General features: G+C 37.2%; 1 protein-coding gene across 4 annotated transcripts in view; it reads left to right on the top strand.

Moving 5' to 3' along the window:
• The window catches only part of LOC131075735 (pullulanase 1, chloroplastic), a 356,768-nt gene that overhangs the window by 64,341 nt on the left and 267,728 nt on the right, over positions 1-24,699 (top strand). For all 4 annotated transcript variants that reach the window (XR_009113252.1, XM_058012612.1, XM_058012613.2 and 1 more), the window contains 4 exons: positions 9-99; positions 194-287; positions 433-528; positions 3,734-3,874. Coding sequence is in view for 3 of the 4 variants with exons in the window: in XM_058012612.1 (XP_057868595.1) it covers positions 9-99; positions 194-287; positions 433-528; positions 3,734-3,874 (422 nt within the window). In the remaining variant the exon portion in view is untranslated. The remainder of the gene's footprint in view (positions 1-8; positions 100-193; positions 288-432; positions 529-3,733; positions 3,875-24,699) is intronic.

The raw sequence follows: 24,699 nt of genomic DNA, 5'->3' as shown, positions 1-24,699 counted from the left end.
TACCTTAGATGAGGACACGTTGGCATCACTGCCACCAGATTCAGAAGAACAACAAGCTCAAATTGTCAGTATTCAAAATGAAGATGGCTTCAATTGGGGGTATGTGTGTCATCCCTTTGGAATGTAAAGTGAACACAAAGTTTTGCATTTTGTTGCACATGACAACCAAATTTTCCTTGTTTGTATATTGCAGTTATGATCCTGTCCTTTGGGGTGTACCAAAAGGAAGTTATGCAACAAATCCAAATGGTTCATGTCGTACATTGGAGTTTAGAAAAATGGTGCAGGTGTGTGACTGGATAAAATAGAACCTGCCACAGTAGAGCAAGTTTCTGCTAATAATATAATACCAAACCGTTTAATATTATATATCTTGAACTGAAATAGATTTGTCCATGGATCTTGTATTCTGACATACTTGTCTTATTGCAGGCCTTAAATCGTATTGGTCTAAGGGTTGTATTGGATACTGTTTACAACCATTTACATGCAAGTGGACCAAATGACAAAGGGTCTGTCCTTGACAAGGTTTTACCTGTAACCTCCTCTTCTTTTTTATAAACTCTTATTTATGAAATTTTTAGTGGTTTCACATATTATATGCTTTTTTTATCATCAAGTACCTTTCTTAGTTGTGGACTACTTGTAAGATTTTTTTCAAAGTAAAATTATATGATATGATTCAAAAGATCCATTCAAAGTATATATGATTATTGCTCATTTTGTGCCCCCAAAAAAGTGGCAAAAGGGAAACATCAATAATGCAACTACCATATGGGTGAAATCCTATTCAACGCTAGGGCAACACAGTAATCCAATTCTTTGTAAACTTGTGAACTTGCGTGTGATTAAGTGAAAGTGGAATGGATCATTTCAAACTTTCTAGTGAAGAAGTTTAAGAGGATAGTCAACAATTTGTTGGACAATGGCCTATGTCATTTTACTATCATGGAATTCGCAAAGAATGTGGCTCATTTTACACCTTCACAAACCTTATGTTTTCAGTGGGGTGCCTAAGAGCAAAGAGATTTGTTGTGCACTCTAGTACCATGCTTCATTCCTAGTGGTCTGAAGCTTTCTTCAGATTCTTTTACTGGAGTTAATCTGCTGTCCAAATGTCTTTTGACTTACAAATATCTATTATCTTGCATGCATTCAAAAGGGCCATCATTTCAATCCAAATCATCAAAGTTTTTGACATCTAGGGTGTTCTTGGAGCATAGAAAAGGGGGCAGCTACAAGGTACAACCCCAAAGGAGATAGAATATTGCTCTTAGTTGAGACGCATAGATCAAAACAGTAGTCATAATATGGGTTGCCTCATAAGGTACCACAGACTCACTGGTTACGAATGTCAATGTGATCAACATGCTTCCGCAATAAAACCCCACCTATCACATATGGATGTATTACACATTATCACATCTCATCATTCACAGATAATCATCATTCTGTCATACTCAATTTTTACAGTTTCAGTTATAGTGTAGTCTTTGTAACTAACCATGCCAACATATCAATGCATTGACTGTGCATCATGTACTTGTCATTCTTCTATAACAGAAGTTTATGTAACTATAGGATAAATATAATAGCTTTATATATTGAGAAAAATTTGTATTGTTTAAGATAATTCATTGTGCATGTTTGTCCTGATTTGGGAGTCTGTAATGTCCCCAAATCCACAATCTGCGTCCTTTGCTACCACCTTTCCCTGCCACTATTCCTTTCCGTGCTCCCTTCTACAATGGTGGTAATCAAACCTGCGACTTGCTTCTCCTTTACTTCCCACTTGTTTATTGATACTTGGTCAAATGCCCAACTGGAGCAATCCAATCCATATGAGAAATAAGAAAATAAAACTGATTCCCTTAATCACACCTCCTCATGTTATTATGGTAACTTCTTCCTTGATTAAGACCAATGGTCCTTAGTGAACAATTAATTGTTATTTCTTCATGATGATCGCTGGATAGAGACTTGTTTGTTAATGATTATTCCCAACCAGTCCGTCGGTTTATGGAAGGTAACTTCTTTGTGGCATGGCATCTACCGATCGATGTAATGTCTTTGTGATATTCAAGGCAATCAATGAATGTCGTAATGATACTCCTCCTTTTTCCCCCCCTAGAATGAGGTTGGTGTCTCTTTAATATGTTTCAAGAGGATGCAAATTGAATGGTTGCAGCCGTTGCTTAGGAATGGACACAATACTTTACTTAATCATAGCTCTCCATAATCGGCTTGATGTTCTAATCGCAGCTTTCCCACTAATGTTTGTTATTTGTGCAAATCGTATTTGTTTAATTGCTTCTTGTGTAAATACAATCACTGTTTGTAATCAACGTATTTACTTGACATTATTTATGCCATCCTTACGACTCAACAAGATATTGGTCATCGAAATTCCATGTAGAACATGACCACGGAGGTGGCAACAATGCACATTAGCTCTAACCATGCTTTTCTGACTGCAACACCTTTGTTAGCACTTGTAGTTCCACTTGAATATTGCATCGACCATATTATTAAGATCAGCGATCATGCGAATTCATGAATCAAGATTATAGTTTGCTTTCATCGGCTCTATATGTATTGTGTAATATATTCAATATATCTATTTTATGTTTTAATGGTAAAACTTCTTTAATGGTTAATATAATAGTAATAATTGAAATATGAACGTTACATTAAAACAAAACAATAATAATAAATAATACTCATAACAAATAATAAATATTAATAATCATATATTAAAGGAAAATCGTGAAGTCTCATAAATGAGACGATTTTCCAATATTATTAAATGTTAATTAATAAATGTTTTAATTATCGTATTTATTTAATCCAATGTCCAAAGAGGGGTTATGACAGAGTCATTGTATCATGAGTAGAAGTTAAAATAACAGTTAACTATAAGTGCAGTATGACAGCCTCATAAATGCATCATAATCATCACAGTATGTACACATGGCCTTCAACTGACTGCAACAGAATGGAACACATAGAAAAGTAGTTGAAAACTTGAAACATACATTCTGAAGTAATGGAGGCAATCTAGAAGGTTTCCCACCAAATCACTAGCCTTTGGACCAAGTCGTTATACCTAAAGACTCTGAAAATGGTTAATTTTAAATCCCATATTATGCTGTTCTGCTACTAATAGAAGAGAAGATAAACCTGCTGATGTGTTCGGAATAATTGTCATACCTTTTAATACCTTTCTTTGTGGCTTATCTCAAAACAAGTTTTTTTTGGGGTGTCTTGGTTCCTCCAATCTATGCATTTAACCAATTAACTTCCACATATTTCATTATTTGATGGATTTAATAAGCTGTACATGACAACGTGATGTAGTCTCTCGCTTATGTGGGGCTTCTTCACAATTATGAGATTACTTTTGAACCAACCAAACAATCTAACTGAGCCTTGTGAGTGGCTGTTCAAAAGTTTATTATTTTTTTATAAACATCTACATCTTTTGCTATTAGTCTGTTACAATAAGAGTTCAAGAAGTCATTTCAGTAGAATTGAGGACAGCGAACCATTTAGCTTTGTCTTGTTGTCACTTGTCTTAAAGTAAAATTTATTGTGAAAGTTTGTAACCTATTATTTGAAGAAGTATGGATGGAACTATTAAAAGAAAGCTCCTATCATGCTTTCGTATAAGGATAAAAAAAAATATTATCTAGACTATTTGGTGATTTTTAATTTAATGGGGGAAATATTGTAGGTTGTTCCTGGCTATTATCTGAGAAGAAATGTAGATGGATTCATAGAGAACAGTGCATGTGCAAATAACACTGCCAGTGAACACTATATGGTAAATCGGCTGATTATTGACGATCTCCTTCTCTGGGCAATGGAATATAAGGTAATATGAATGAAGTAACTACTGTTTATTACTTATTGATTTGGCACAAAATTATGAAATATGTATTGTTGAATAACATATCCTATAGACATTACGTGTGAAATTGACTGGCTATTTATGATTTTTGTAATTGGGCAAACAAATATTTCAATATGAACATGTTTGAGCAAATTTTCTCTTTCTATTCACAGAAAGAAAAAAATCTCAAAATAAATTATTTTTAATGCTACATATTTTGATTTTTTACCCCAATTCACTAGGCCTCATTTCTTGGTAGCTCAAGTGGTGATAATGATAATGATTGTAAAAACTACCCTATACTGACTAAATCTTTTATACCAAAATATTGCAATTTTTAACAGTTATTATGTGCAGACATTTCATCAAACACTTTACAGGTAATCAGATTTGAAGGATTTCTGAGTACCAATCATTAAAGTTTTTGCTACTAAAATTTTAAGTCATAAATCCCTCATAAATTAGTAAAATTGTCATGTACATATCGTCAAACAGTTTGCAATCAACCAATCTGGTTTGCATTTTGAAATTGTTTGAAGGAATATTTAAAATAATCATCATGACATTGTATGCTCAATTTTGGAGCATATATAAGACTACATTCATACAAGTTCACTGCAAAAATTGTGAGCAACAGTAATCTTTATTGTTCGAAGTGTTTCCCTCAACCACTCTTTCTCCACCCAGCAAATTGTAGCAACATGATTTTCAGACTTAGGTGGGAATGGCTCACCTTTTGGAAGATCAATGGGTGGCTCATGGATTGGTGTGTCCTCTTCCATCTTGGGCTCTTCGTAGTCAACAAGTGATTCCTTTTCCTTTTTGACTTCATCAATATTTGCTGACATAGACGGTTGTTAAAAGTCAATAAAACATTGTCTTTTGGTAAAAGTTCCTTACCTTCAACTTGCATGACAATTTCTCTTCTATGGTCTACTCCCCAATTTCTTGCAACTGTAGTTTTAATTGCTCTTTTTTCTTCATCATCTCCTTTCTTCTATCTCTTCTATGATCTTATATTTTTATTGTTAAATATGGCTTCAACTTTTCTTCACACTATTTAACAACATTTTAGCTACCGTATGTGTAGTTGATAAAATCTCCTACTCCTTTTTTCTCAAACCAGCCAATAAAATAGATAATAGTTGTTGACAAATATTGTCACTTTCATTTAGAGCCAAATTGCCAATATCATAATTGCCTGCATTGAGGCTAGTACATTTTTTTCGTGATTTTTATTGGCAGTTGCAAAGAAATGTTGAAACATTTCAAGAATGAGTTCATCACACTCAAGATCTAGCATCACAACACATGACCTTACTTTTGCATCAATTTCAAGGATCCTGAACCTCATTTCCTAAGGAATTTTGATCTCATCTAAACCTTGAAAACTTTCAACAATCAGCCAAATATCTCCGTCATTGACAATTGTGTTGTTATTGTAACAAAATTAGGTGTTGTTATTCTTGTAATTTCTCTAACACAAGCGATAACTACAAGACTTACATCTTTGTCTAGATGTTCCAAAATCTTGGGCTTAACCCAAAGAAGTCATTGATGGAATCATGGCAAGTTGCATCCTTTGAGAATGTGATTGTTTTACCATAGACGTGTGATGTTCCACTCACTCCATGTGATGACCCATTCCTAAATTCACCCTAAAAACATAAACTAACAATAGTTTTAGGATTTAGGAATAGGAGCTCATCCTTTATGCAAATTGACTTTTTTCCATATTATCCAACCATAGCTAATATTACGCATACCTATCAATAGCTAATATTACGCATACCTATCAATAGCTAATATTACGCATACTTATGCCAATAATGAAAAATTAAAATATTTTCAATTAAGATGAATAGATTGTTAGTTTGCTGTATGATTTACTTCCCTTAGATTGCATGAGAGTCCTCTTCCCTATTCTGCTAATCCTTACAAGATGGAAGATTTACTGTGCCAAGGGCGCATGACACAGTCTACATGTGGCTCCCTCAAGGTTTCCTACCTGTCTTGGGACATTTTCGCCATGTGACCGATTTACTCTGCCTTTCCCCCACACACTCCCTATCTTTGAAAGTACTAGAGAAAGATGAAGAATCAGATCATTGCAATCTATTAATATTATATTAATAGCAGCCTATTGCATTAATAATATCATATTGTATTGACAGCAATCTTATATTCCCATATTCATACCATACGTATTTCTCAGGCAGTGACTGCTGACGTCTTTCCTTATGTTTTCCCTTTATGTTTTCTTGTTATCGTAATACATTCAGATTTCTTTTATATTCTTATGTCTTACATGAATTTAAAATTGGTTGTTAATAAATGATTGTATTGGTTGTATTAATAACAATATTAAATTGTCTTATTAATTTTATTAAATTGCATTAACAATATTTAAATTGTATTCATAGTATTGATTGTATTAACAATGCTAAATTGTATTAACATTATTAAATAGCATCAAATAATATTATTAGTAGCCCTTATATTCATACCCGTAAATTTCTCAGTCAACATAAATGCTGACCTCCTCTTTCTCCCATATTCTCCTCTCCTACTTTATATGCGTGTGGTGTGTAATGCTCCCATCCCATGCTGATTTTCCCCACGATGCTTTATATGAGTAAGGGGGGAGCGGTGGACTCAAGGAAGAGTCGCCACCATTCAAAGTGGGGTGACCCTTTTCCAAAGAACTGCTCCCTTACGTGGGACCCTTAGAGGAATTGGGGCCCACTATTATTTAATATTAATATTAATTTATTTCATTAAACATTTCATGAATATCATTCATTAATAAATATTAATCAATTAATAATAATTTCAAATATTAATAAATAAATGAATATTAATTAATTAATAATAATTGGGAAAAGATATATGGGCGGTGGTGGAAGAATTTCGGAAAAGACACAAGTTTGTTAAGGAAATGAATCATACCATTATTTGCCTCATTCCCAAAAAGGTAGACTGCGTTTCCATGTCTGATTATAGGCCAATATCTTTGTGCAATACTATTTACAAGATAATCTCTAAGGCTATGACTGAAAGATTGAAGAAAGTACTCCCTAAGCTGATCTCAGAAAACCAGAATGGGTTTACCCCAAATAGAGAAATCGCGGACAGCTTAATATTGGTGTCGGAAGTCATTCATTCAATGCATAAAGGAAGACTAAGAGGTATGATCGTTAAACTTGATGTAGCTAAAGCTTATGATAAAGTAATCTGGAGCGTTTTGTGCCAAGTTCTTATCAAATTTGGGTTCCCTGATAAATGGATTGAATGCATAAAATTTTGCATTAGTACTGTTAAATTCTCAATACTAATCAATGGAATGTAAGTGGGTTCTTTGATGCCACGAATGGCCTACGACAAGGAGATCCATTGTCTCCTTCATTGTTTGTGCTTATGGTTGAGGTATTGGGGAGATTAATCAAAAGGAGGCACCACAAAGGCATTTGGAAAGGAATTAAAGTTCATGATCAGTTTGAGGCAATCACACACTCACAGTTTGTAGATGACACTATCATTTTCGGTGAGGCCACTGTACGGGAAGCTTTGGGCATTAGGAACACATTGGAGGAATACACTCTGGCTTCTGGACAAGTTATGAACAGAGGGAAACCACATTTGTTCTTTTTTAATACCAAACAAATGCAGGGCAGAATAGCACAACTTCTGGACATAAACATAGTGGAGCTTCCAATCAAGTACTTTGGGGTGCGGATTAACAAAGGGAGCAGGCAAACACAAATTTGGGAAGATGTAACCAAATCTTGTCAAGCCAAAGCGGAAAATTGGAAAAATAGGTGGCTGACTCAAGCTGGCCGAATCACTATGATTAAGTTAGTTCTATCCGCAATACCCATATATAGCATGTCATGTTTCAAAATGTCGTTTGCGGCTGGCAAAAATCTGAATAATTTACTAAAGAAATTTGTGCGGGTTGGAGCAAAAGACAACAGGAAAATTCCACTGATCAATTGGGACACTTTGTGCCTTGTCAAGGAAGAGGGGGGTGTTGGTCTTAGAAAAATGGAAGTGCAGAATTGTGCCCTTGGGGCGAAGCTGGCTTGGAAAATGTGTAAGGAACCTCAGAAGTTGTGGTGCAGACTATTCCAAAAGAAGTATCTGGATACAGACAACACCAATAGAATCCTCACAATGGGAAATTTGGAGAAGGGGTCGGCACCCTGGAATTTTATATGGGATAGTAGACACATAATCATAGATCATATCTCATGGCAAATTGGGAATGGCTGCACCGCGCTGTTTTGGAGAGACTCATAGGATGGGTTTCCTGCATTAGCAGATGCTTTTGAAGATAAGGGATGGGTGGACATGGTGGAGAATTGTATAGGACGGCATGTGTGTGATTACATGGAAAGGCAGGCAGATCAGAATGGAATAAGAATATGGAGGAAAGTAGACATTGGGAGTCTCTCATTATGTGAACAACTATGGAAAGCAATTAAAGATAGGAAAATTCCAGAGACTATGGAAGAAGATACCATAATGTGGTGTGCAGCAAAATCCGGAAGGTTCAGCGTCAAACTCGGGTATGAAGTCCAAAGACAAAGAGGATCCATCAATAGTTGGCCACATAAATTGTGTTGGAATTGTAAAGTGCTCCCAAAAGCCGGGGCTTTCTTGTGGATTGCATTGCATAACAAAATTCTAACTGGAGACAGACTCAAAAATATAGGCATCTCAGACCTAGTCGTTGTGTGATGTGCTGTGCGGAGGAAGAGTCAGCAAATCATCTACTTTTTTTGGTGTCCGGTTGCAGAGTTTTGTTGGAACTGGTTCCTTGAAAGTATCAATTGGGTGGCGGTCAAAAACGAAAGATTATTCGAATTCATTTTATCATGGCCAGACAATCAGAAGACAAAATAGGGTGATATATGGTTAATAGGACCTTCCTTAATTACATGGCACATTTGGAAAGAAAGGAACAGGAGGATTTTCAAGGAGACATCATTATCACAGGGCATGTTGGTGGAAAAGATCAAAACAACAATAGAAGAAGTAATGAATGGGAAGAAAACAATAGGAAGTGCCAAGATATATACTAATTGGGATGCACAGATGGAGAAAAAATGGTTCCTCAAAGAGCCATAGATAAATGCGACCCCAGTAGAGTGCCAGGATAGAAGTACCATCACATGGGCAACTCCTCTGAGGAGTTGGGCAAAATTAAATTTTGACAGTGCCAGTAAGGGGAACCCGGGGGTTTCTGGTATTGGAGCCATAATCCGGGATGAACGGGGTAAAATCCTTCATGGGTTGTTTGGTGGCATTGGAGTTGCCACAAACAATGAAGCCGAGATATGTGCACTAGAGGCAAGTTCACGTCTTTGTGTCAGGCAGGGAATTTCTAGAATCATGATTGAGGGCGACTCATAAATTACGGGATTAGTCGACCAAGTTTTCATAATTGGAAATTGAATAAATGGGTCCCTATGATAAAAGAACATCTGAGGAGAATTGGGAGCTATGAGATTGGGCATGTCTACAGAGAAGGGAATCAGGTGGCTAATTACCTTGCGAACCTCGGGGTGGGAGAATATGATGTTCCTGTTTACTTTTGCTAGACATCTGCAATAGAGGGTATCAAAGGACAATGCCTGAAGGACTGCAGAAGATATCCTCGACAGGGGATCGGATATCATGTCTACGACCTTTTGGTCCCTATCGGCTGCCAGGGTATTGTGGTGGCAATCTGATAAACACTGGCGAAGTACGAATTGGAGGCTACAAACAGGAAATTGACTCTTTGGCGGCAGGAACACATGGCACTCGAGTAGTTCATCATGATGCCTAGAAATTGCTACTCATCGAAAATGATATGTTTGCAGAAAGAAAGATTCTAATAGGGTATGGACAAAATGCACTTGATTGACATCATAGATCACAACTTTATATGGCGAATTCACTGGGCAAAGGCAAAACAGGAAAGTGCGAGGGCTGTTTTGGGAGTGTTGCAGAGAAATTTTTTTGGCAATGGCTTACTTTGGAAGGGTCAGTTGTGTAAACTGTGAGAATGCATTGAATGTGCAGTTGAGAAACCTGTTTTGCACTGATGAGTATGTGTATGACTCTGTGAGGGGGCTCGTGGGCATCACTCTAAATTATGATAGACATTGGTGTGATGCTATGGTGTTGGAAGCCGTTCTCCTGCCACTGGTGGATATCATTGAATCGAAGGAGCGTGTGGCTAAACTATTAGTAGGATTCATAAAACCATTCATCGCAGACACAATTGCTGATGCCATTCTGAGTATGGAGGAAGAAGTCAAAGTGAGCAATCTGAAGATATACTTTTAGTTTGAGAACTAACCCTCGGACTTGGAGGATGATGGCGAGGGTGATGAAGTTGGCAATGAGGAAGGGGAAGACAGTGAGGAGTATGCAGAAGAGGAGGAATCTGTGGACAGTGACACTGTTCGTGAGATGGCCCGCAGAGAAGTATGGAAGGAAGAGCGGGAGAGATTGAAGACTTTCGGGGAAGAGGCGTGGGAGATTTTTAGGTGCCCGGTATTTAATGGAAACTTGGAACCCTTTCGAAGGGTAACCGAGTCGGATGATTGGTGGCTTCCGGAGAACTCCACCTGCAATGCAATCGGTATTGGTGAATTTGCTGCTGTAATCTATCAAGCCATCGGAGGGCAGGTGTAATCTCTGGGTAGTGTCGGAATAGTAGTGGGGTATATATGGATAAATGTGGGCTGATAACTTTTTGGTTTTTTGATGTAATGTTGGGTATATGTGCATAGAGGGATAGATGTGTGGGTCTTTTTTGTCTACAATCATATGTAATTCCCATAATTTCAGGCAATATAGGGAGCTATCCCCTTAAATGATAGCACTTATCTTAAAAAATAAAATAAAAATTAATTAATAATAATATTAATAAATATTGATCAATTAATAATAATTTCAGATATTAATAAATTAATGAATATTAATTAATTAATAATAATATTAATAAATATTGATCAATTAATAATAATTTCAGATACTAATAAATTAATGAATATTAATTAATTAATAATAATATTAAATAAACTATGTTACCTTGAGTTTCCGGGACAGGGACGATAGGGGACGTGTTTTCGGGATGACAATTTTTTTTGCCAAATTTGGGGATGGCGGAGGGATGGCAAAGGGGATGGCTATATAATATATAGGGAAAATCTAAAATATATAGGAAAGTCTTAAATGTTCATATGAAAACATGGATAAAGCATGCATATATACATTATATTTATATGAAAACATGGATATAGCATGTGTATGATACTATGAAAACATTTTAGAATGTAAATTTTGAACATACAACATTGTCAATACTCGATATGCAATTATGCATTCATAATTCAGAATTTCAATTCATTCACATTGTCAATATGCATATCATAATAGATATTAAAGAAATAACATACAAAATATCAAAATGCCCAAAGGCTACACTGCTGCCATATAGTTTCATTAACAATTACGATATGAAAATCAAAATAGTACTAATGAATTAATATTTTATTATTTTGATTTCCTATTTATAATTTATTATTTATTAATTTTAAATTTTTAAATGTTTAACAATTAATTTAACAATTTAATATTTTCTATTTATAATATGAATTAATTTAAAGGTTTGATATGAATTAAATTTTAATAAATTTAAAATTTAACTAATGTTGCCTTTTAAATTTTTTAATAACAATTTGAATTAATAGGAGCCCATATTAGAATTTTTTTTTTTTTTTGAAAATATGACATTTTTTATTTTTTAAATATTTTTTAATAGTCTTAGATGTGGGGGACGTCTCGCCGTCCCGGGGATAGATTGGGGACGTCCCAGCCATCCCCAACTGTCCTCGGGACATACGGACGTCCCCCACAGCTAGGGCAGATGTCCCCCCGTTTCGGGGACATCCCCTCTAAATTCTTGGCAATTTGGGGACGGGGGGTAATGTCCCCAGGCCGTCCCCAAGTCCCCAAAACGTCCCCGAGACTGGGACGGGTGTTTTCAGGCCGGGGAGGTTACATAGTAAATAAACATTCATTAATAAATATTAATTAATTAATAATAATTGTTACATTTATTTCATATTCAAATTAAATATATTAAATTAATAAATAAATTTTCATTAATTAACAATAATTTAATTGCTACATTTAAGTTATATTCATTGATTAGCGAAAAAATATGATGATCAAGGAGGGCATGACACTCCAAAATTCTAAGTAGTTCATCTTTTGACTAAGGTTTGTTGGTGGCATTATTGTACACGGGAATAACATTAGTTAATTATGTGTAATTGTTTTGGTTAGTTGGCAACCGAGGGGTGGAAGTTGCGGTGCGATGGTTGGCGCTCGCACCCCCTCGGTACCCTTTTATACTCCGGAATGTAACTTGTAAAACACACTTATTATGAATAGAACATCTGCTACACTTGTCTGATACTTACGGCATTATTCTGCGTTATGTCCTTTATGTCTTAAGTTATTCACCCGAGAGGGCAAACAAGGTTTATGCTTGAGTTTTTAACCTACTTTGTAAAGCCTCCTCCCCACATCGTTTTCACTTATTAATGCTATGATTCATAGGCTGGTAGGGTTAAGGCTTTGATACTACTGCAATGTCCCCAAATCAGGGTCTTAAATCACAATTTTTTTTAATACTATTCTGTGAAAATGCAACTAAAAGTAAAATATGCAAATGCTGATCTTCTATGATAATATCTAAAGTACTTATTTATGAATGCAAAAAATAAATTATGGTACTGATATTTTTAGAATATAACTTATTTTAAATGCTAAAATTGAATTCAAGATTTGAATTTAAACACTATGCCAACGACCATGTTCATATCTAATTTATAACAATTAAAAATCAGAAATATAACTAATAATTACATGAACAACTGATATAAATTACTATGACAAGTATTTTGCTCATATCTGATCCATACAATATTGTTATCAACACATTCCCAGTATTTCCTTATGATAGTAAAATTAGAATTTTAAATATTATTAGCAATTATCAAAAATCAGTTTTGTTCTTTATCGTTAGCAATATTCCAAATGCCAAATAATATTCTATATTTTTTTATATTTTTTAATTTATCCCAATTACCAGCATTAATCCTTGTGATAGAAAACAGGATTTATACAAAGGAGGAAAAAGATAAATCATTTTCTGTTGTGCACATATGCAAGTAAGTGCTGGAATTGGATACAAAATGTGATTAAATGGAAGGGTGCAAGGCAAAGTGATCTTGAAGAATGGCTGACAAGTTGGCCAAGAGGAAAGAAAGATACTTTGCGGGCAGATTTATGGATAGCAGTGCCATCCATGATTGTATGTCACATTTGGAAAGAAAGTAATAGAAGAATATTCCAAGAAAAATGCACGAGGAGATATTTATGCAGAAAACACAGCTCGAAAGAAAGATCAAATTGGGTACAATTTTCACAAGGTGGGATGAAGACCTACAAAAACAATGGGGTAAGTTTATAAGGTCCAAATTAACAAAGGAAAAGAAAGACAAAAGTGAGGTCATCTGGAAAAGTCCTACACCAGGAAGATTCAAGATTAATTTTGATGGAGCTGTGAATGGAAATCAGGGACTTGCAGGTGCTAGGTGTATTATCAGGGATAATGATGGATGGTGCATATGGGCATTATCCAAAATGCTTGGTCAAGCTACAAATAATGAAGCGGAAATGGAAGCGCTTGCATTAGTTTAGGATTATGGATGTGCACGAAGAAAAATATCAAAAACGTTAAAATTGAAGGAGATTCATTACTGTGCATACAAGCAGTGTCTAAAAAAGACACACCAAGTTGGAAACTAGCAGTGTGGGTACAAGAAGTTTGGTGATATTTGGACAACCATCGGGAACTTTACATTGATACATATTTACAGAGAAGCAAATGAGGTTGTAGATCAGTTGGCAAATCATGGTGTCAACTAGGATGATGAAATTGCAATCGATTCGAATCCCAAGAGATGGGATGGATTGTAAGAGCTTATCAATAAGGATCAAAGACGAATTTGCAATAAGGGGTATGAACACATAAAATAGAAGATAAAAAGAGGAATGGATAGACACAGACATGATAGCGTTAGTCAGATAATGAAAAGCACTAGATGGTGAAAAGAAAGCAAGCAGAAGCACAGTAAAGATATGGTTGATTGATATGAAAAATTATGCTTCCGGTCATGTAGAGCATAGAGAAGGAATTGGATGCAATGAGGACGGATAAGGAGAGAGAGACGGCAAGGTAATGAGTAGTTGAGAAAAAAGATAAATGCAGAGTACAAACATGCTTGATTGACAAGAGGAGTTGAAACCCATAAAAGATATAAAAGAGTACACAAAATTCCAGAGATAAGATATGATACAGATCACAGTAGGAATGAAAGACTATGTGGCCAGTGTTGAGACAATTGATGTTTAAGAACAATAGATAGAAAGAGATCTATGGTACAAAACAGAGCTTTTTGCAGAGATTCTAGTAGAGATTTCAGCAGATGCTAATTCACCACATTGATTGCAGAATCTACAAAAGGACTAGATTAGCAAGATTTTGCAGGATATGTTGCTAAAAACAATAAGGAAGTAGACGGTCTGTTGGAAGATGCCATGTATATAAGGGTGATTCATGACCAATCCCAGGCAGCAAATCTGGTCTATATTCTAGAGAGAATTTAAGTTGAGGTTCTGTGTTTGAATGATAGAGAGAGGAAATCGATTAGAAGGTCAATAAGTTAGGAGGGTGTTGGTGTCTGTTTTATCATCTACCAAACATTAGGATAGGATACCCGAAGGCATTCTATCCTCTCCTGAAAAATCACTACTGATTCCAAGGTCTATATGTGCGAACAAGCGACTTTAGTGGAATAGCTTCTTCGGTAGTGTATGCTGAAATTTAAAGGGGGACTTACGTTTGACAAGTATCTTGAACAATTTGGACTTAGGATTGGCAATTTTAGGCTCTTTTTCTTTTTTGTATTTTCGGGGATTTAGACGTTCAAAGAAAGGGGAAAGAGATAGGGTTTAGAAAGGCTAATCTACTCCTACGAATGCTGGAGACGGTGTCAACTTTGTGCTCTCGAGAAACCAAACTTCGCTTCGCCACACTAGGGACAACTACACAAAGCCGGTGCAATCTTCAATGGGTTGTGCTTATGATTGAGATATTGGGATGCACATGGGATAAGCTCAGACTAACTTTACACGGTAGAATGGAAATCATCCATTTACCAAAAGTATGAGCGGAGATGCACAATCAATTGATACTTATCAGATCCTTCACTCAAATTAACAACAATGGAAGTAAATCTATATTAATTTTAACTAGGTGTTGAGGAATCTGAAACCATACAACCATTCAAACAATAGTGATTACAAAGCAGCGCACATGCAATATATTATCTGAAATGATCTTAAGCAACAATATATCAAAAACCTCACACTCTCCAAATGAGAGGAGGCAACCTTATATAGTTTCTTGAAAATCAATGAATGGCCGAGATCGAACAATGATCAAGGGCCAAGATCGATAATCACAAACCCTAATTAGGGTTTCCCCAAAATACTACTTTTGACCAATTACATTTGGGACACTTGTCCTTCTTGCTAAAAATAAATCTTTTATGGAAATAGAAGGTTGTTACATTGTGACGTGTGCCCTTCTAGAAGCTTCTGGATGAGTCAGGTTCATTGAATCTGGACATGCTGACTTGGAGTGATCTGATTGGTTGGAAAAGATGACGAGGCGCCAAGTGGCAAAGCTGCTAATCTGACTGAGGTAAGTGTCCACTTTCCTCTTTTAGAGATTCAACGTATCTGGACACTATGAGCTTGACCTCCTCCATGGCGACACTTGGCGAGCTGCTAATTTGGAAGTCGATGACATCCACATCATCGGTACAGGCAGCAAGGATGTTTTCCCACTCAATGGCTTGGGTGAGGAAATTTTCATCGATGGAAAGAAGACTTGCAATTCTTGAGAAATCGCCTTTGTCCATCATCCTTGAATCTTTGAAGAAGCTAGATTTGATTCTAGCTCTTAGGCTTTCTGCTTGCAGATGCTTCTCCCTTATGCTTTCCTTCTTCCAAGTCTCTGACGCCACATTGAATACCTTGCCCAGGATCTCTTTAACACTTCCTTCTGTCTCTGAGCACTTGGTTTCGGATTTCTTTAGAATTTCAATCCGAGTGACCAAGGCATAGTACCATGTGTTAAAGTCGTACCTGTCTCCAGTCTGTATGATGCTTGCTTCTACTAGGCTTCTCTTCGTCAAGCCTCGAATAACTTTGAGGTGCGGAAGTATCTCATCCTGAATCTCACTGATATCTTCCCAATTTATGGCCAAGTCCTGGATACGGCTGATTAATGAAGTAGCAGATTCATGAGCTGATACAGGTTTTCTACTAATGTGTCAACTCGTACTGAAACATTTGACATCCATTCCCTTGCTTGAATGTATGAACCCTTCATGTCATCATAATATCTCATTGATTCCTGCTGAAGAGGCTGTGGAGGGGTGATGGGGACCTCATGGTTGAGTGGCTTAGTAAGGTGCAGGACATACTTCTTCCACTGCTGATTCTCTTCTTCAACCCTCTTCCTCTGTTCCTTCTCATGAGCGAGACTTGCCTTCAGAATACTGCAAGAGTCGTCAAAGTACTGGACTTCCTGCTCCTGGGTAGGCTTACCAAGGTCTATTGTAGTAACCTTGTAATCCTCTGCAGCGATATTGTCTCTAGTCTTTCCTTCTTTGGGTACTGCTATTTGGACTGTTCTGAAGCCTGCCATGTCTCTCTAGATCAAGGAGAGCTTCCTAGCTAGCTTGGATGGTTTGATCATGATTGGTTTGTTCACCCTCTCTAGGAATGTTGCAGTGACCTCTTCGGAACAAGCTTCCTTGGGAGCTTTAGCCTTGATTCTATCCCTGAGCCAATCTGGGACAGTTGATTGCTCGACAGTATTATGGTCAAACCCATCATCTGCCTCTCTTGGGTTCGCTGGTATGCCGTCCAAGAACAATATAGGTGTTTCCATTTGCTCTTTGTCTGGACCTTGGATAGCTTCTCTCATTACCTCTTCAACTGAAGGAGAAGGCATTCTCCCTTCATCATCAACTATGCAGATGTCCAGCTCTCGTTCCTTAGCTGCATTATGATCAGGCCTGATAGAGGAGGCACTTAGGATGGATTGACCTTCGCTGGACTCCTTCCTTTCTCCTATGATCTTCTTTCCTGCGATCTTCACTGAGCTCCCCGCTAACTCCTTTCTCTTCCAAGATCCAACACTTTCTGGATTTTGAGCATCACCGGTAGGGGTACAAGGACCAATAGATAACGTATCATCCACTCCCATTGATTCATAGGTCAGGGTCATGCCTTTGGCTTTCAATTGCTTTGTCTTTTCAGACGTCCACCATCTTGAATACTCAACTACTGACCTCATGAGGTCTGCCAAATCTGACTTCTCCCCTTCTGTCCAATCTATCAAAGCTAGGGGTTCGCTCTTCATTTTCTCGAAACTCGGCTGATGAAGCTCTAAGCTTTCTTCCACTTGATCTGCAACTTTGAATATTTCTGTTGCTCTCACCATGTTCAAATGTATTCTCGACCAGAATCTTTTCCTGACTTCGAAGCTATCGGTTGCATTAGCCCAGTAGTCTTCTAGGTTTGGTCTGTGCTCAAAGGTCGTTCCTTCTATCTTCTTTATTCTGTGGAATGGATCAAAATTCCTCCTCGTCTTGTATTGATAGAAGGCATACCAGGATAACTCCTTCTCAGCGGTGGCAGAAGCTTGAGATGATGGACATGTTTCCAGCCCATTGCCTATGGTGAGTGAAGACGTCCCTGCCTTCTTCTACCTATCCCTTTGAATTACTATGTACTCCTCCAACTGTCTCACAACTTCGAGCAACACTACTCGGTTGGTAGGATAAGCTGGGAGCTTGTACAGAGGTCCGGAGAATCCTTGGATTTAGAGGTAAGTGAACTTCGGGTACTGGATGTACCAACATCCAAAGCGATTGATGAAGTCCATAGACTCTTGAGAGAGTCTCTGGTGAAGCCCGCTTTGCAGTGTTCGAGTGATATGCATAAGGAAAGTATCATTCACTCTCTTGTAATGGAACTTCTCGTCCATGTGAAGTTGAGGGTAGCAGTCATATATCGGAAACTAATTCTCCTAGCTCCCCACCTCTCCTCTACAAGTGAGACCTCTATACCTGTAGGTCCTGGCTAGGGAATAGAACAAGTAAGAACTCATGAAGAAAGTTTTATTCGCCTCCAGGTTCCTCAGTTGGCTGTCCAGGTTCTCGCTGATTATCCTGGCCCAGTCTATCATCTTTACTCCATTGATTATTTCATTAATGAAATAATACATCCATGGTTCGAATGGGGCTCCCTGAGGGCTTCCCATTATTCTGTTGAGTAAGACGATCATATCTCTGATGTCTTCCTTGAAGTATGCCCGCACTAGACTCTTCCTCTGAAGTTTGGAGGCGCCCTTCCTTGGCTTGTCTAACCAGGAATGGTTGACTATAGCGTCATACTCTTCCAGGTGGTCTTGATACAGACTGTCTACTTCGTCCTTAGCCTTATATACTGCGTTGTGGTATTCTAGGATCCTGAAGGCCTCTCTGATGGCCTCATCGCTAATGTTCGCTAGTATCCTTCCATCAGGTGCGATGATGTCCTTGCTGATAGGGTTGTAATGCTTGGTACACTTGACCACTAGTTCATTACACTGCATGGTGGGAAGGAAGCCAGCAGCATGTACAATACCGCTCTTCATCATCTTTCGCGCAATGATGGTAGGCACAAGGTTGTCCAGACCAAACATTTGCTTCTTGAACTCCCTCAAATTGATGTGTCCGAGGTTGGTGTCGCCGACGTTTTTCCATTTTGACGTCATCCTTGACTTTGGAGGAGCATCTTTATCTACTTGGAATTTCATGGTGCCTAAGACCTGCAAATGAACGATGAAAAATTTAAGTTAGAAAATTTCTACAAAATTTAGAAAAAAATATTGGGGCTGCGAAATGGCTCAGTGTTGGAAAATTTTCCATTTTTTTACTTTTATACTTAGCCATAAAAATAGAATTTTCGCCTAAAAACCCTCAGTCTTGAGGATGGTTGAAGTCGTCATCAAGTTTTAAAACTTTCAAAAAATTTCATACTTAACCAAAAAAAAATATTTTTTTTCATAAAATTTTGAAAAAATATTTCTCAAGTTCTTGAAAATATTCAGAAAAATCCATTAAATCTGCATTTTGAATTGGATTTCACCTTCGAATGTGCAGAAATAGGGCTAGAAATCCTCTCGAAAATATTCAAAAAATTTAACGAAGGTTAAATAATCTTCTCGCGCTTGATTGCTTTCCAAAATTCTGCGAAAAATCTGGTCTAAAACGATTATCCAGCTTCCAAAAATGTCAAAATCCTTGTCCAGATGATCTTTGAACTGAACTTTTACCAAGCTTCCCTTAGTAATTTCGAAGTTGTTGATGTAATAATGAAGTTAAAAATGAAGTATTTGTAGGCAAGGTTGAATTTTCAAGTAGAAACTTTTAAAATATACGTCTAATTTCGTCTCCAGTTCTTTCGGAAAGTTTTTCGCGATGTTTCTAATTTTGAAAATATCTTCCAAAAGTTTCTATTTTGGTTTATAAATTCAAAATATCTTTTAATCTTCAAATAGAAAACTTTCTATTTTGGTTGAGGTTCGAAAATATCTGTTGATCCTTGAATTTTCTATTTAGAAACTTTCTATTCTGGCTTTGAAGTTCGAAATCCTTGTTAATCTTCCAATATTCCATTTTGAAAAACTTTCTATTTGGGTCTTTGAATTCGAAATTTCGAATAAGTTTTTATGACATCATATTGATTGTGTTTGACTTTCAATGCCTTGGTGAAATTTTTGAATTTTGAATTTCAAATTTTCTTGAATTTTGGCGCACTTTAGATATTTTCCTCCAAGGTATGGCAGACTTTGGCTAGAGCTCCTCCTTGGCCTCCATTATGGTGAAAATTTGGCTAAGGCATTGGGGCGGACTTTGACCCTTGCTCCCACATGACCTCCATCAAGGTAGGGCGGACTTTAGGCTTAGCTCCACCTTGGTCTCCTTCATAGCCCCCTTCAACCTTGGCGGACTTGGGCCTTAGCACCCATGTGACCTCCATCAGCATGGCGGACTTGAGTGTTGACTTCTACATGGTCTCCTTAACCTTGGGCGGACTTCAACCCTTGCTCCTCCTTGACCTCTTTAGGTGGGGTGGACTTTGGAGTGGGCACCCATGTGACAACAAACTCATGGCGGACTTTAGGCAAGGCACCCACATGGCCTTCCTTAGGCATGGCGGACTTTGATGAGAGCACCCACACAACCTCCTAAGGCATGGCAGACTAAATGCAAGGCTCCTTCATGGCCTCTTCAACCTTCGTGATGGGGTTTGAACCTGCAGAAACACTTCAAAACCCTTGTTAGCCAGACTTAGAAGAATTTTTGGAGAAATTTCAAAATTTCACAGTTTAATCTAATTTTAACTGAATTAACTTGAAATTTGAAATCTGTGCTTAGGTGGATCATCTGAGGCATCCCGCCTCCTAAAATTTAGGGATTTGGCTTTTTAAGTCCAAACTTGGAATTTTCGAGATCTGGTCGTAGCTGGTCGATGGCACAAGTGTGAACCCTAGGTTTGCATCTTGAAAAAGCAAAAAGCCTAAAATCTAGGGATTAAGCCTTTTAGGTCAAAACTTGGAATTTTGGGATCCCGGTCGAGGCAGGTCAATAGTAGCAGTGTAGACCTTGAGTACCCATTCTGAAAAAGTTAAAAGGTGGACTTTCTAAAAATAGAAAGAAAACTTTCTAAAAATAGACATATCAGGGATTGGGCTGGAAATGCCAAAAACAAAACTTTCTAAAAATAGAAAAAGCAAAAAAAGCAAACTTTCTAAAAATAGAAAGTTGTCCAAATTGATCCAAATCGATTGCGATTTTCATTCTTTGGTGTCCCTAAGCGCTTTGAAGGTGCTTGTACTCTGGAATCACATGATTTGCAAAAACTAATTTTTCAGAGTCCGGGCTTGAACTGCTCGAAACTGGGTAAGGTTTGGTGAACTTGAAGCGAAAGATCACAGGCACTAGCAGAAACTCTAGAAAGTAGGAAAAGAGAGGGTCCCCATTTGCAATGGGGCGATGTGTGAAAAAGGTCACAACAGAGGGGAAGGCCACTAAAGTCAGCATAGTGCTGCTATGCTGCGACAGGAACAAAGTTAAGATAAATTGGTTTTCATTTTTGATTCAAACTGTAACTGTGAAGAGGAGACACCCAAAGCACAGTTCAGAAGGTTGTTTCAATGTGAGGTAAAAGAGGTAAGGTTGGGCATACTCTTGGTGCTGAGGAGATGTTATTGGGGAGGCTCGCACATTCACGATGGATGATCTACAAGCACTTCTTTGGCCCTATGTTACAGACAATTGGATCCAGTGATTGGGTCTGTCAAGTTGGAAGCCAACTGGTAGTTAACTACAATTGGCCAAGTGTCTCCAAGACACTGGACAAAATTGATGTTGGTCAAGTTTTTGGCCTTTTGGGTGCAATATTTGATATGGACAAGAAGGGTAAGAAAGGGGAAATGAAGAAAGATTGGGCAACATTAAATCATGTGTTAAGAACAATGACTTTGCACCAATGAATCTGGTTTTTGCTACAAACAAGGACTTATTCTCCAAGGAAGACAAGCTGAGAATTTATGACTATGGTGCAGGAATTTACCTCTGTGTGAACAAGTATACCTAACTTAACTATTGGCAGGAATTTGCTTCTTTGTGAAGAAGCATACCTAATGTAACTATTTTTTGTTATTATATAATATAAGGAAGCTACCTCCATAATGGTTGTACTTACAAAAAAAAATAAAAAAAATTCAAATCTGATTAAGTTACAAGGATTAACCAGCAAAGTTAAATAATAATTGTCAAACATTCCTTTCCAAGGAGACTAACCTCAATATGCTAGATGGCTGTTGGGAATATTGGTGCTGCCCTCCCAAAATATATATGGCAGCCTTAATATTAATTTCCCCTTTTAATAGGCTACGTTTAACAGCAGTCTTTAAATATTAACTTTTGCCTTCTTGCTTGGGCAATAAATTTGATATAGCCCTTATAAAAAGTAAGGCTGTGCTAGGACTTCTAGTAGTTCAAAGAATGAAAGTCACCACCCCCACCAAAAAAAGTTAAAAAATACTGCGAACTCGTCATAATAATATAATATCATATCCAGCCAAAATATCATTAAAATTTTAAACTTATATTGATATATTTATAAATATTGAAAACCACGTGAATGATATTGAAAAATCAGCATAATATAAATGAATTCAAACTCTCAATAATGCCCTTGGTATGGAATTGCTGGTAAGTTTAAATCATTCTCTAGCTGAAGCACAATCACAATCTTTGTATAGAATCCCCAGCTGGAGATGAGTTGAATTGCCTTCATATCTGAAGAGATTTCAAGTTTGTTTCCATCCTCCAAAATTGTGAACCAAGGATTTTCATCCTTGATTGCAAATTGGAAATTCGAATTTGAAATTGATGATAATGGATAACAGATCCTATGATGTGAGCCTCAACTTCTCTTTTATAGGCACTTTGCTTTGGGTCCTCTAGTTTTAAATTTTTATTTACTTTGTTTTTACCCTCCAAGTATTTAAAATACTTTTGAATAACACCCATCCTTTTTTTGAAATATGTTTTGAATCAGTGTTAAAATACTTATTTAAATATTATATCAGCCTTATAGTAATATTTAAGTTGCTCATTTGAACGTAAAGTGATTGGACCCATCTTCTTTTAGTTTTAAAAAGGGGCCATGACATTATCATTTTATTCCTGAGCTAAGCAAAGGAATATTTGTGGGAATGCTCTCAACAATTACTTTTCTGTAGTTCCACATGCAATCTTTTTGGTTGGATTTGTCAGTCATCCTCGTATTTCAGCCATTTTTCATGTGGTGATGTTGCTTCATAGATTAAAATGCTTTGTGGATAATAAGTGGGCATAATAAATCTCCTTTCAATGTTTTTCTGTCATCTATGAAGCTATGTGAACAAGGGATTAAGAAAACTTGGTATGCCCAATGTATGGGTTTCTTGTAGTTTTTAGGTATTGATATCAATTGTTTTCCTCCCAAGGCCTTTTCTATCAATTTACCCCCACATGTTGAAAAGATATATTCATAGAGGCATTAGGAGTGAGATCTACAAAGCCTACATAAAGTCAACTTAGACGTTGTCAATCAAATTGCAACATTGTTTGAAGCACTTCATCCATATAGAAGTTGTACACATTATTCCTGCAAACACGATAGACTTATTTTTGGTTTGAGATTTTGTTTGAGTCAATTGTGGTTAAGCTCTCATCAGCTTTGTATGGAGTTTGGGCACTTTATTCTAAGAGATCAATGCATTTGCAGACTTGGCAACAATGAACAAGAATCAAAAGAGCATTGTGTTTTCAGGTGTCCATTATATTATGAGATCTGTGCCAATTATTACTCTCTCTTTGCGAAAAGCCATGGCTCCTGTTGTGACCATTTCACACATCGCCCCATTTGAAATGGGGACCCCCTCTTTTTGCTCGTTTTTCGCTCGCCTTTCGCTTCGTTTTTTTTTAGGGTTTTGTTAGTCAGTCAATTGTCTGGATTTAGGGTCAAGCCTTAGGGTTTTAATTGCCGTCTTTTCAGGCCAGAATCCAGTCAGTTTCGAGAGCTTTTGAGCCTCCTTTCGTAGGATGCAATTTTGAATGCAATGAATTCGCCAAAATGGTCTATTTTCAATTGGAAATTTTGAGTGCAGAGCTTAAATTTGTCTAAGTGTTGATGATGAAATGTGAATTTTTGTCCAATTGAGTAATTTTGACCAAATTTTGACCTTTTTGATATTTGATCCCGGGCATTGGAAATGATTTGTTTTTGCCTTGTGAATTGATTAAACTTGTGAAATCATGTTATTTTGGCCTGTAGGAGCAAAATCGCCACTGTCCCTCAGTGAAGGACCGAAGCTCGTTTTCAAATATCTTACTGTCCCTGCAGAGTCAAGATGAATTTCGAATTAAAAGTGATGAAGGAAGGCGTGATCTTTCCGTTGAATATAAATTGAAGAATTTCACGAACACGGAAATGCCTCAGGGAAGAAAATCGCTCCTGTCCCTCAGTGAAGGACCGGAGCTTAAAATCAAATATTGCTTTGTCCTTGCAGGATTTTAACGACTTGATGATTTGAAGAGGTCCAAGGAGATGTGTTCTACCAAATGAATATAACTTGAAGTGCCGTCGTGAAGGAGAATGACTCAAAATGTAAAAATCGCTCCTGTCCCTCAGTCAGGGACCAGGGCGAAGTTCTTTGTAGCTCCTGTCCCTCTCCCAGGGACCAGAGCGAAGTCCTTCATAGGGCATGTTCTGGACAAAGATCAACCAAGTTTTTGTTTTGAAGGCAAGAAAAGATATGAGTTAAACCCGTTGAAGATAAATTGAAGATTATGAAACATCAACAAGGGACCCAAATGCCCAAGTTCGCTCCTGTCCCTCAGGCAGGGACCAGAGCGATTTTTGTCTTAGATGATTTTCTTGCCAAGTTACAATGGATCCCAAGGCATGGATGAGTGGAAAGGAACATTATGAATACGTTGAAGATAATTTTTGAAGTTAACAAGGTGAGATGAAGCCCACAAGAGCAAGATCGCTCCTGT

This window comes from Cryptomeria japonica, chromosome 1 (assembly GCF_030272615.1).
Source record: "Cryptomeria japonica chromosome 1, Sugi_1.0, whole genome shotgun sequence".
NCBI classification, from domain to species: Eukaryota; Viridiplantae; Streptophyta; class Pinopsida; order Cupressales; family Cupressaceae; genus Cryptomeria; species Cryptomeria japonica.
This window is presented reverse-complemented; position numbering and strand designations above follow the sequence as displayed.